The sequence below is a fragment of the Lonchura striata genome, chromosome 7, assembly GCF_050655825.1.
Source record: "Lonchura striata isolate lonStrDom1 chromosome 7, ASM5065582v1, whole genome shotgun sequence".
Taxonomy (NCBI): Eukaryota; Metazoa; Chordata; class Aves; order Passeriformes; family Estrildidae; genus Lonchura; species Lonchura striata.
This window is the reverse complement of record NC_140709.1, coordinates 17081098-17095935: the sequence shown is the minus strand read 5'-3', so window position 1 is coordinate 17095935 and position 14838 is coordinate 17081098. Positions and strand designations below refer to the sequence as shown.

At 36.9% G+C, this 14838-nt stretch overlaps 1 protein-coding gene across 12 annotated transcripts in view; it reads right to left on the bottom strand.

Moving 5' to 3' along the window:
* Positions 1 to 14838, bottom strand: part of SLC4A10 (solute carrier family 4 member 10) — a 170122-nt gene that overhangs the window by 67629 nt on the left and 87655 nt on the right. For all 12 annotated transcript variants that reach the window (XM_085584316.1, XM_085584312.1, XM_085584314.1 and 9 more), the window contains 2 exons: positions 14366 to 14512; positions 4714 to 4852 (listed from right to left, as the gene is read on the bottom strand). In XM_085584316.1, the coding sequence (XP_085440442.1) occupies positions 4714 to 4852; positions 14366 to 14512 (286 nt within the window). The remainder of the gene's footprint in view (positions 1 to 4713; positions 4853 to 14365; positions 14513 to 14838) is intronic.

The following is a 14838-nucleotide window of genomic DNA, read 5'->3' as shown; positions in this document are numbered from 1 at the left end:
TTGGTGCATAAAAATCCATAGGAAACTATTGCTATTGCTCAAATAATTATACTTGCCATTGTGATCATCTGGGTTTCCATTAATTGGAATATTATATTGTATGGGTTGCACCCCATTTCCTGCTGTTGCTGCAGCTTAGGTATTTAAACACATTATCATACTTTGTTACTCAATGAGCCAACAGGCCAGGATATGGAATTAAATCATGTCCAACTGAGAGCATTCTATGTTTGCAATAAATTTCTATTTTGATTTTAATAAGCATATCATAAGTTTACTAATTTCATCAAGGGAACATCACCATACTGTTTATTACCTTTTGTCTTTTCAGAAATATTCCTGTTATTTCAGATAAACTTTATTTAACATATCAAATAAGAAACAGTAGCAGTAAACATAAATCAACTCTAATCTTATGCAGAGTCTTTCAATTCTTAATGTTCAGTAGTTTTAAAAATCATACTATTTGATCAATCATCTGAATTCGTGAGCAAGTCTCCATGACAGAAATGGCTTTGAAATACAAACTCAGGCACAGATCCCAATTTGCCAATTTTGTACTCCTTTTAGTTTCCCAAAGACAAATTTAAATATATTTACTTTTGCAGTTTTACCCCTTAAATTGGTATGATTGACAGATAAAATCCTTTTGTAGTTTCTTGGGAAACACCATCAGCCCCTACTGAACTCATGTCACACACATCCCATGTGACTGGGACATATCTGGAGCTAGCTCTGCTATGTCTGACTGCATGGAAGAGCACTTTCATCCTTACAGCTTTCTTTTACTGCTGAAGACTGGCATAGGTCTATTGATAACACAGTTTAGTTCCTCTGATAAAACGCTTGCTAGGAAAAAAACATGCCAGCAAGAGGTGCAGCAAAGCATGTTACTATAGGAAAAATATTACTCAGGCTAGTGTGCGTACACCTCAAGCATATGTCCCAGCTTCTAAAGCCATCTTCATCACTTTCTCAGGCATCAATAAAAGAGTGCATATGCTTCATTTTAGACACAGCTACCATATTTTCTGCACAATATGAAGTGGATGACTGTATTTTATCTATTTTGTAGTGTGGTATGTCTGCAGCAGAGAGATGGGTATGTATTCACAACCTTCTCAACAGTTATTGGTTTTAATGTAATCTTTCAAATTGTACATATTTCCACATGAGCTTTTGCTTGCCCACATCAATTTGAAAACCAACCAAAGAACACAAGCATGTCGGGAACAAAGCAGCAGTGAGAAACTTATGTTTCTTGTGACCCAGTTTCTTTGGAAAAAAGTTTAGATCCAGGGAAAATTCATTACACTTCATAACTTTCCCCAAACCATCAATTTTCTAGTCACTATTAACAATTTATTTTCTAAACTATGGACCCAAGTTTATTTTCTTAACTGTGCATTAAAATTTAAACTTAAGCACTTTCCTCCTGGTTTCAAGATTCTTTCTGTTTTCTCCTTACTAAATATTTTTTCTGCTTCATAAAGAATAGTGATATTCTCTAGATATTTTTGGTTAATGCTAGCAGATAAATGAGTCCCAAAAGTCTGGGTAAAACTTGCTACAAATCAGGCACCACTTTCCAGCCATCACACATGAACTGCTTTCCCAACAGCTGCACCTTGCAGCGACACTATTTGGGTGTATAAAATAAATCCAGCTGTTACACTTCAGCACATTTCTCCACAAACTTACCAGAATTTTTTTTTCAGAACAGAAACTGTGCATCATCTCCATAGAGAATGCATGACTGTACAGTTGGGCCACATACAAAATCTGTTCTAAGAATGACTATTGATTTTAAAAGGTATGTGTTTCTTCTGGCTTTAAATCAATTGATGGAGGAAAAAAATAATTTTAGCCCTATATCAACATAACCAAGCTATTCACTCAATTCTGCTTACTAACTAATTCCATGGATGGGACAGTCTAAATCAGATTCTGGAACAGAAAAGTCCAGTGCACTTTCAATCAAAATGAAAATACCAAGATATAGATGCACTTCATCAGAGTCAACCCAGCACTTCAGTCCAGGTCCAGCAAATGCAGAGCTTGGTGAAATGAATGCATAACCACTTCGTGCTATCACTCTCATTAAATGTAATTAATCTCTACCTGAAACTACATCCAAAGCCAAACAGTAAGATTTATAAATATTTACAAGTTGCATTTTGCACACAGACGAAAAACATACAATAAGCCTGGAACAGCAACAAATTCAGGTTGTATCTTCCCCACACCATGCTTTTAGTCAAATCAATAATTCTGAAGTCCTGAATCAATCACAGGCATTTAAAGTGACCCACTGTATTAGTTTCGAAGCACATGATCTTGCATATTAAACACCATCCCATTTCTATTACTCTACTCAAAGCCACTTGGTTCTTTGTGTATGATACCTTTATCTAGAGAAGTACCTCTATTTCTAGAGTAATACTTTCTCATTTCTTATTATCACCAAGTTTCCTTATTATAATCCCATTTTAAATTCACTAATAAATCTATTTACTAAGCCTAATTCTTCAGAAGCTAGCTGTCACTACCTTTCACACTAATAGTATAATCTCTCAGCATGGCCTGCTGCACCTCTTCAAATAGTTCCTGACCTACTAATACAATTTTTACACTAGAATGCAGTTTAAGTAATACATTCCCAGTGCTGTACCATATCAAATGCTTTACTTAGAAAAATTTAGATCCACTGTTTTTTCTTTGTCAGAAAAACAAAAATCAATTATCTGATTAAAAAGCATTATTAATTTAGTCTAACATGACACACCACTGTACAGCATTTTAACCAATTTTTCACTTATCTCCAAGTCTATAATTTTTCTTTCCTTCTTTCCAATGTATGACTCTGAAATTGGACTATAAGGGCTCTGTTTGCCCCAACCACTTTTATCCTTTCTTTAACAATATTGCAGTGTTTGGATCAGTACAGCACACCTGACAGACTCACAGAGAGACAGGAGCTGCCCTACCCATTAAATACATGATCTTTCGCCTTTCTGGGATGGAAATTGTTGCACCCTCTTATTTGCACAGAGAATCACTTTGAGTCTTATCTCCATTTTGAATTTGGCCATTTGCTTGCCATCTCCTCCTTTCTAACCAGTCATCCCATGTCAAATGCAGTCTGAAATTAGGGGATCCAAACTGAAAAATACCATTTATCTCAGCCAGTTCTTTCCACGCAGCAGCCCCACTCTTCCTTTCTTTCCATCTTACTACTAAAGCTAAAGAAAATTTTACTATTAGCTATTATGTCATTCTTGTATTTTCTGAGCTCCAAAAATGCAGTTTTCTTGGCTGTTTTCCTCCTGCCTTTTTTCAACAATCTTGTTTCTATTAAACATTTTTAATTCTTCATTTCACAAACAATTGAGAAGGGTGTACATATAGACACATCACTTTAAACAAATTTATTTCACCGACTCTTTTTGAATTCTATCTTCATCAGAACCACTTGCTGACAGAAATTTTTAAAATTTTTAGAAACATAAATCATTGATAATTCGCAAAGGGATTTTTTTTTTAAGTTGAACTAAAATTGCTATTTCCCTGCTTAAAAATAACACAGTGATTTTTACTTTTTAATTTCAACAGAAGTTAATACCCCTCCTAGAGAGGTTCTATGTATTCCTAATCAGTATGAGAACATTGCAGGTGATTACCTTGATTAGATTTTCTCTCTCTGCATATTAATAGGATTATTTAGGAACACTACTGCCTTCCTTTTGCAGCACAATCCCCATATGAGAATTTTCTACACATAAAAATCTATATTTAGCATCTGTCTATGCTGCCTATGAACAGGTAATGGAGGGGAAGGTCATAGAAAAATTTTTGGCCCTCTGGGAAAGCAGAAATTTGCAGTAAAATTAGAAAGAAAACTACCAGCCATGTTCATGTCAGACAACGCAAATACACAGTTACCCACAAAATTCTTCCAGAAATTTTGCAATTTATATTCTACCAAATATATATTATTACACAGACTTTTGGGCACCATCGAGGAACACTGTCAACACCTGGCATGGAAAGGAAGAACTAAGGTTTCAAGATGAAAAATAAAGCAAAGATTGCTGTAAAATGTAAATTATTAATGAAACTAAGCAAATTATATTCCATTTAAGTGCTCAAGGAAAAAAAAATACACAATTAAAATAAAAGTTCTATACCATTTTTTTTACACCAGAAATACAATCTAAAAATCTTTCCCACTAATTTTGCAGAAATAAAATAATCCAACACTGAATACTCATTCTCAAAAGAAACTGTTCATGGAGACTTAGAATATGCAAAAGTTCTATTGCTCCAAAAGTAATCTCATTCCTTGCTTTAATCTTTTTATAATGGATCCCTTATCAGTTATTTCAGGATTGAAACAAAATATGAAGTTAGACTCTTTGAATTAGAAAATAATAATTGACCCACTGATTTTTAATTCACATATATGGTATATTTACATTATTTTTTTCCATTGGTGTTCACTCTGACCTATATTCATAAATCCTAATGAAAATATTTGGCTCTGGGAAATGACGAATGCTGTTGTAATACTAGCAGACTAAGGATTAAAATTCTGGTTTTATTTAAGCTTTATATCCAAAATCTGTCCCTGAGCTTGCTACAGCTTTGAAATCATTCCTCAATAGACCAGCAACCAATACCTACAGATGATTTTTAAGTTATAAAAATGCTCACCTTGCTGTCTCCCTCCACTCTGCATCCTCTCCTTCACGCCAACAGATCTCATCAAGCTCAGTGAAGAGATCATGAGGAATGTGTTCCTCATCATCATCCTCTGTTCCAAGAATAAACTGCACCCTTTGTGATGGGGTATCTGGAGAAAAATAAAAATATCAAGTCCAAAACACCAGTTTTTTTGCCCTGAGAAAACAAATTTTATGAGATTATCCAGATGTTTTCATACATATCACTTACTGCCACACAAAAAAATTACAGTTCTGCTGTAAGAACATTCAATGACATCCAAACACATCCAGATTGAGATCTCTGTCAAGTCCACTTTTCAAAAAACTCCTCCAAAGATGTAATCTGATGTATAGAAACAGGGTGTATTGGAAGCTGGAATGGTATCTCCCAGGGAAAAAAAAAAAAAAAAAAAAAAAAAAAGACACAGAGAAAGTAGCACAGATAAAGCTGAATAAAGCTGATAAAAGTCTTTTACTCCAATATTAGGAAAATCTACTTTACCACTTCATAAGTCTACATTTGTAGATCTAGCTCAGGTCACAAAGACAGAATACTAACTGTGAAATCTTTGCTGTAGGAGAAATAAACCAAATGAAACCTGCCTAATGTGAATATACAATTGCAGACTTAACCCTTGCCCCTTTATTAACTCTTTCTACTTGGTTAGGCAACTTGAGACACACAACTTCTTAATCTGTCCAGCTTCCTCATTTTATTCTTCCTGTCTTCCCTTTCAATACTATTACTGATTTTCTTCATAACCTTTCAGTGCAGATAGCTAAATATATTTTTGAAGACATACTATTGTTTTTTTCACTCAAAAAATTCACAGAATTCACAGAGCATCTTAAAGTACATGTATATTCAATGTTCATAGCTCAAGTGCTGTATTAAAAAAACCCTATATCCTATTTGCTTATTTAAATGCAAATCTCAAATGAACAAACTCTGATGAAGCGCAGTCTCTCTAGCAATACATAGCTGCTTTTTCTGCTAATGTATTTTAGATTTTTGAAAGGAACTGGAAATCCTTTGTGAGAGCCGAGAGAGGCCAGGCTGCCAGTCAACTGAAAAACTGATTATCCAGAAGAACAGCTCAGTGATTCCTTGAACATTGTCTAAATGAAGTTCAGCTCTATAACATATTTGTAAGACAAGCTATGGTATTCCATCTAACAGCAAAGAGCATCACTGCACAGGGTCCTAAAGCTCTTTGAATACTGGAAAAAAAATGAGATTATAGCACCCAATGAATGCTAATTAAAGAGAAAACACAGCTCTGATCCAAACAAATGAAATGGGCCACTGATACAGAAAATTAAATTCAGCAACAGAGATACATTTTAATAGTTGTACTAAACTTGCTATAGCAATGAAACACAAATAACACATGACAGTTTTCCCCTGAAGTCTATTTGCTTTAAGAGAGTGTAAAGATGTAGTGCAGTAAAGCCTGTTTACCCCTTCACAAAACAAGGAAATTAAACCTAAGGAGAAATACAGGAGAAGGAAGAGATATTTGGACTCAGGTACCACAAAGAACCAGAGGATGGAACTGCAGGAGGCACAGCTAAAGAAATTACTTCTGGTGAATCACTGAAGAACAGCAAGAAACTCCTCCACTTTACCCTTCCTTTGCTTTCTCTTCTCTCTCACTGTTCAGGCCTCTTTTTTCTTTAAAAACATTCTACTTTTCTCTTTCAATCTGAGACGAGAAAGTATATTCTAGTTAAGAAGTGTGCAATTTCTTAAAACTAATTTCCAGAAGGACAAAATTCAGTGAGAGATGAACTTACAAAGGATTAGTGCATATGACTACTAACAGAACATGGAATACAAGCTACTTTGGTAGAGAGCCGGACTGCAGCTAGAATCTGAGAATAAGCATTGCCAGGAACATCCTGTACTCTTGATGAAATCAGCACTAGAACTGATTTACAGCAACTGCTACGGTTAAGTAACAAATGAGCAGCGTCGCCCAGCAGAGCTGCAGCTCTGTGACAGTTCTGATCCTCATGCAAATACAGGCTTTCAGCGTGGGAAGAAAAACAGAGGATCAGACACCTCCTGAAGTCAGGTGAGCAGTAACAAGGAATCACCTCCCTGCAGTAATCTGCTCTTACTGGGTCTTCTGTGTAACAAAGCTACTTGACTGACAGCAGTGAATCAGAATCTTTCAGGTTGAAAAGGCATCTAACATCATCGGGACCAAGCACTGCCAAGTCCACCACCAAACCACACCCCTAAGCACCACATTTATAGAAATGACGAAATATGCACTAAATTATCTTCTTCCTTGTTAACTAAGCAGTAAAAATAGCAGCTAGATTCTGTCTTTCTTTACTGCTGTGATTTCTATCGATATTTGAAACCTGTAAGTCACAGCTTCATTTTCAGAAAACAAGCTGAAACTGAAAAAAAAATATCATTTGCTTTATGATACAATAATTTTATTTCAAGGACAAAACCCTAAAAGATGTAAACAACAGGAAAAGTATAATAAAAACAACAGATCCATTGGTTCCACTTATAAAACTGAATTAACAGGACTATTCATGAGCAATGCCAGATAGATTTGGCTCATATTCATAGGATTAATAAATATGTCATTAATATGTTATATAGAAAATTAGTAGTAAGTGATTCAAAATGAGTATGGAAGAATACTTCAATTGCTGACTGTCAAACTGTGATAACTTAATCCTCAATGCAGAAGCATAATATTTGCAAACTAGGACACAATGTTTTCTGCAGTCTAGGCAAACAAAAATTGGCTACTTCAAGTAGCACAGACAGCATAAAAAAAAAGAATCCTTTATACTATTATTGCTATTTTTAAAAGGTAATGAGAACATTCTAGATTACTCTTTAAAAAAAATTAACGACCGAGACTAATCAGTTACAGTAGTATTTCTATCACTGTAATTGTTTTATATCAGAGTTACCAGAAGCAACATGAATTTCAAATTTCACAATAAGCGGCTGATGATTCTCCCAAGTAACTTGGTCATCACCAATTCAGGAAATCCTCCACGACCAACTAGAACAGGGTAGAAAGCCTAGTGCACAACAGGAACTGGAGTACCATCAGCAAGCACTCCTATTTGGCTAATGAGCAGTGTCAATCAGGAAAATTGAAGCAGCTTTGTGATTGCTGTGGCTCCACCAGCCCCTCTGTTTTATCCCTGGGTTTCTCTGGCTTGTGCTCATTTCATATGTGCAGCACTTGCATCCAAACTACCTCTGACACCTCAATTTCATTGCATGCATGCAAATTGTGAATATTCCACATTAAAAAATCTGGCTAATTCCACTGGTCTAATAAAAGGGTAACAATTAAGACCTGGCAGTTAAGCTATTGTTGTATACACAAATTCAAAGTGGAACGCAGTGCTGCAGAAAGGGAGTGACCCAGAAGAAACTTGGTATATTGATCTATGTTATGACACCTTGTACAGGCATCAACATTCCTAAAACAAATGCAAGATGTGGGCACAGACATACCAAAAGAGCATATTTGAAAGCCAGAATTTCTAATAACCTAATTCCCAGAGGGAAACAAAGAGCTGCTCCCTGGAACAGTGTTGATTGCAGGCAGTGGCAAACAGCATCCCACAACACCATCCCACCTTGCAAAACACAAGTAGAAAGGAATCAGAACTGGCATTTCCCCCATTTAGAACATCCCCAATTGCAACCACAACTCTGGGTCAGGGCTGCTCCCTCTTGCCTAAGGGAACAAGGTAAAATCAAGACTTGGTCTGGGGTAACAAAGGAGGATCACTCTCAGTCCCTTCATGTAAATTCAGCCCAGCAAACATTCTGTTCCACTACACCAGCCAGAGTAACCCACATCTCAGTGAGTGCCCGAGTTCCACTGGCACAAACCTCCCTGCCATCATGCAGAACTGCACACAATCCACCAGGTGATATCACAAACAGAAACACAGCCTTCTGTACATATAAAATGTATCTCAATTCTGTCCTCCGTTCTTAATAAACTCTACAAAGAGTGCAAAAATGTATATCTAGTAACACTCCCTGTATTTCTCAGCCTGTCAAGCCTGGTAGAATTAGTAGGCAAATACTTCTTACTGGGGTCAGCAGATGAACAAGTAAGAGATCACTTTTCCACATTAGAAAAATGCTAACTATTAAAATAAAACTTTCATTACAGAAGTTCACATAAAATAGTAAGCAACATACACAAGATTTAATCCATGCTTTGTGCTCTTGTACATCCACATTAAAATAATATTACATATGCAAACTATTTTATTTATTACTCACTGCACAGGACCGACAGCAGACTGGGAGTTAAAAAGTGTAACACAGTTTACATTAATAACAATCCCTCACAAGCCAAGGGGAAATGGTATGGAAAATTAACAAGAGCAAAGAAAAGAAAGGCTCATTTCAGACACAAACATTCATCATCCTCCTGCTTGTACTCACCACAGAAATGGGGGATGGGGACTCTCCCCTAACCTCCTTCTTTTGCAGATTGGACCCCACCCTTAGCTCAGCAATCAGTATAGGTAAGGATCATAAATTTAATTTCATTAATTAGAAAACTTAGTAAAAGTTTGAACTAAATTTGCACGACTAAAGCTCACATAAAACAGCAAATGCAAACAGCCATACAGAACACTTCTGAAAGTCTCTTCACAGACCTTAGAAATCACATGTTGGGTTGGGAGAAAGTATTCCTTTGGGAGAAAGTATTCCTTTGGTTATTCTCTGGCATAAAAGTATTCCTTTGGTTATTCTCTGGCATTTTACCCCTGCAGGTACAATCTGCTTCAGGGAACTATCCCAGCACTTTCTTGATATTAATTCTTTTCATCAACCCAGTAATCATATCTCTTGGATCTGACAATATGGACAATTCCAAAGCTTTAATTATCTTCTTTTTGCTAGATTCTTAAAACTGCAGTTATGATACTTTATTTTAATCCAGATTTGCAGCAATCTGTGCCACAGCTGCCCAGAGATTCAAATTTCTGAGTTCATCGTTCATCATACAAGCCTATAGTTAACAGTAGGTGAATTCTCTTAACAGCCATACTCTTTACAAATAATTAAATTTACCCCATTAATAACCCTTCAGCACTTCAGTTTAGATACCAAATATATCCAGATGAGTCTTTTAGATTTACTTTCTTCAGGTCCTTCTACTAACCAAAAGAAGCCCCATTTTGCAACTCAATATTTTTGCCTGCATTGCCTTCAGAGTTTTGCCTGAGCTGTGTGTGCAGCCCTGTCAGGTTCACCTCCAGGGCTCCTCCGCTTGCCTTGCCACATCCAATATCATAAATTACAAATTTAAGCCTCTTTAAAACTAGGGATTACTAAATCCAGATTTCTTAAAAGAACAAACCAAACCTTCCACAAGCTTCAATAGTGTCTACTTGTAAAGGACACACATGAGCCTGTAATCAAACCCCAGCTCTCACAGCTTTAACCCTCAGTAAAACCTGTCCTTAAAGACACCCTGTTGATAGCCAAAGTGTTCTTATTCCACAATTTTAAAACAGCTACTTAAGTATCTTTAACTCATGGGTACCAAAGAGCTGTTTCATTGGTTACAGGCAAACAACTGACATCAAAAAGCCACAGAAAACTGCCACTAAAATCCACATGCACACAAGCAAGTGCAGCCCCACCAGCCAAAGGGAAGTCTGCACCAGGCTTTCAGTGCCACCACGACCCACGGCACTGATGGAGCCTCGTGGCCCTGCAGCTCACAGGGACTGGCACCCATTGCCCTCACAAGCAGCACCAAGAAGATGCCCCAGGCTAGAAAGAGCTTTTTTTTTTTACCAAATAAGTTTTAATTTGCATCAATTCCCTAATTGAATTCACAAAGCAGTCACTACTTCACCCCACAATGAAAACTGTGGAAAAGGGGAGCTTAAGGCTGAGATGAAATTGGGGCCTTAATGACAACAGCAGCATTTCAGATGAGAACAGTAAACCTCTCCAGTAAAACAAATAGCACTACTGCATTTTTAACTAGAGTGGATAAATTCACTGAATTTCTCCTTCTCTTCAAACACAAGAAACTTAAGAGACAAGATGGTGAAAACCTAGACCACTGAAATCACTTAGCTTACAATTTTTACTACCCAAAAAATCCTCCCAATGTGCAAACCATCAAATCTGTAAATTGTGGCATTACAGCCACATCATTATTGCAAAATAGAAACACCTTTTACAACCTCATCTCATTAAGAGGCAACAGGCAAGAGTTGTCTCATTAAGAAACAACAGCAAGAATCAGGTGTAGGGAAAACAAAACCCAAACCTGAGTAATCTGTGCCCCTAAATGACAGGACTCTCATCCCACTAACTACATATTCTGCATGTTATTTGTCTAATCTGGAATTATCTCTGAATCTGTACACTGAGAACACTTGGGATATTTTTGAAAAGTGACAGTAGGAGATAAAAAAAAAAAAAGCTAATGAGCCCATGTCAGAATGTTCTAAACAAAAAATCTATTCTCTGCAGAAACCTTCCCCAGAAAGTGGCTGGTACAGCTTTCCCTGAGAGGATTCAAAGGGATTACCAGGAAGCTTCCTCCTATTGTCATTACATGACCAGAGGTGTTTTCCACTCATGCTGATACATAGAAAACACTTCAAGGAATTGTTTTTTACTGGACAGGAACCAGGTGGTACCTGTGACTCTGCAAGGGGCCCATAGAGCCCCACAGCACAAGGTGCAGTGCACAGCTCCCTGCAGCAGGGACAGCAGAGCAAGGGCTGCACGTGATGGCACTGCACAGATAAAGTTATAAATTACACAGTTATGGATTATGACAAAAAATAATGCTTTATCCAATGCTGGGTTAACTGAACAGTGAGAAGCACTTCATGTCTGACTATTTCAGGTCTTGTTCCAGAATCTCTATTATTCAGTTGTTGGATCTTTGCTTTTATTATATCTCCTTTCATACTTCACTGCTTCAAAACACTGCTAATTTATTCTCTTGTATCATAAAAATCCTTATGTATTTTTCTGATTTACTTCAAAGCACTGTTTTCTATCAGTTGGTCTCACAGTGCTTATTTTCTCCATCTTTTCTTCTTGCACCTGCTCATCAAAATGTTTTTTTCTTTCCCCTCCTCCCTCACAGTTCCAAGCATACAGCCTTCTACTGTTTGGCAGAAATGCATTAAAAGGTGTCAATAGAAAGATGGAGCTAAGCATTTCTGCTTGCTCAATTAAATCGGAATGATTTATAAATTATGGACTAGTTTGGATCTACTCTCTCAGGTAATACAGTCTCTCATATTGAGTTACATATCAAAAAAGGAAGTGTACTTGTCTTCCTTCGAGCTTCCTTCAGTTCTGGTTACTGTTAGAAACTTGTAGTCATGAGTAAGGACAGCTAAGAAGCTTACTGAGGTTTAGTAGGTTCACATTTAGTGTGGGAAGTATCTGTTGCTCCCTCTGTGCAAATAAAGCATAGAAAAACCATACTTATATTCTCTCTAAAGGCAATGCTTCTCCCCAGGCAGCACAACAAGTTGTCTGAAACTCCTGTAAGGAAAAAACATTGTAAAAGAAGGAGGTGTATATAGACTACTATTAATCTCTATATTATTTTTTCTGACTGTTCTGTATGTGCTTAACCTTACCATCAGTGTAGCATTTTAAGATTTGTCTTGATTATGCAAATCCCTTTCACTCTTGTCTATAGAATGCCACATTTCTGCCTGGATGGACCAATGTCAAAGCTCAAAATCTGTTTCACTGGCCCAGCTTCCAGGAGTCAGATAGACAAAGGGGGAAACCCTCAGAATTGACTATTCAGATAATTATTCAGGGTAAAAAGACTGGGTATTTCCAGATTTGTGGTTCTATCTTTGGATTCTTTGAATTGTTATCAACCAAGCACTTTGAAGAGTATCTTCAGCAGTCTGAATCCAGAAAAGATTTCCATGTTTCTGGCCTGTAACTTGTCTGTCAAGTGACACCACTTACACACACCCTTTAACTGGTAACTATAATACCTTTAAAAGTGAAAATGTGACTTTAAAAACTGCAGATCTGTACTAATTTCTTGAGGTACACCAGAGGACGAGTGCAGTGAACATCAAGCTACAAATCTTCAAGACTATCTTTTTTTTCATATTACTGCTATTTCACCCTCAAAGATACTTTGAACATAGGCTGATTTACCTAACACAGAATTATGCTAAACACTGCATTTTATTATATGCACAAATGTCAAAGACAATTAAGAACAGATTCAGCCATTAATTTCTTTTTTTTTTTTACTTTTGACATTAAGAAGGACACAAGCCTAGGTCTCCAGAAGTTGAAAGAACAGAGCTAAGTTCTCAGCCAAAATGTGTCACATACTGGCACTTAAATAAAACCAGATGACTCAACAGAAGACACTGTTTCATAGTTCAAGATATCTCACTTCTTGGCTAATGTAACTTTCAATTGTTTCTTTTTAATCTGACTTTATATGTATATATGCATATTCTTTTTGGAAACTGTTTTAATAATTTATGAACTTTGTTTTTTTCCAAGAAATTGGTTTCAATATCGTATTGGGTCTTTGTACATTTAAAATCCATTCCAGACAGAACCACCACAGCCAATTTTTTCTTCACTGTTCAGTCTTCAAAACATAACTTGTATCTGCTGAGTTTGAAAAAGTCTTGACTTTGTTTTACTCTCAGTATAATAAACCATTGTGCAAGATTTGAGAATTTCAACCTCTAACCATCACCCCTTACAATATACTTGCTCAAAAGATTTCCACATACATAATACAAACTTCTGTTTAAAAGAAAGCCTTATAATTACTATTCTGTAACTTGAAATTACACTGGCACATTTCCCTAATGATTTAAAAACACACTATCAAATTGTTTTCTACACATGCTTCCATTATATTTTAGACACTTTCCATAGCCTTGGACATTTCATCACATGCACTTTTTCTTTTCAAACAGCATGTAATATTCTCATGTTTTGAGACAAAGCTTGACTAATTTATTAATGACTGCCTTCTTCTCTTCTCTTCTCTGTAATGTTTTCAAACTTGAAATTTTGAGAACTTTAGAAGTTTCGTATCAAGTTTGTTTACTGAAAGGCATTTTCCCCTGCTTTTTCCTCAAGTCCACAGTTAGCAGATTCATGTTACAATGGCATATTTACAGTGTCGTGTTAGGAAAAAGGTAAACACAGCCTAGGTCATGGTTAGAAACTGACAGAACACTGCAGCTTCAGTAACATCAACATTACTACAAAACTAGTTGTAAAGGACCACAGCACTTGTATGTTCCATTTTAGGGGCAGATACTCCAGGGCAGCTGGAGCCATAAAGCATTTCCCCCCTTCCCCCCAGTGGTGGCTGCAGTCTGTCCTTGTGAGAGCACTTGGGAACAGCTCCCACGGTGCTCCCGCAGCACTAGAAACCACTGAGCTCTCCCATGCATTGCCTGCACTGCTGCCCCAGTGGATTTCTTCAAAGGAATGAATCACCAGCAGGGGCTCCGGTGGATTCTCCAAACCCCTGCTGCTAATCGTGTCCAAGTGAAAACAGGACAGAGTATGCACAATCATGCTGACGTTCATTATTTAAAGACATATCCAGAAATAAAATCTGTCTTACCAAAAGGAGGAGATTCTCTCCCATCTTCTAATCCCGAGTCCCGCTCTCTGTCTCTCTTTCTGTGTTTATGCCCGCGGTGCCGATGGCGTCGGTGACTTTTTCTTCCACCCAGCGGCACATGAACCCCAATGAACAATGTTCGGTGGCCTACACGTGCAAAAAGGTGTCTTTGAGAAAGGAACTATGGCAACATAGCAACATATCCTTAACATATCCTTAAAAGCATTAATGGTATCGTTCTTATGATAATTTTGAAGTTATATAATACTGATTATTCTAATATTAAGAGTCATAACAGTATTGATTTGAATAATGATGATTAAGCATCACAGATACACAACCCCTTGATACAGGAAGAAATTCCAGTACTTAAGTCCTTATGATGCAGTGCCAGATTTTCTTTTTCCTTCAAATTTGCATCTTTGTTTGTGAACTTGCAATAAAGCCAGACAGGTGTTCTGTTAAATGTCTTC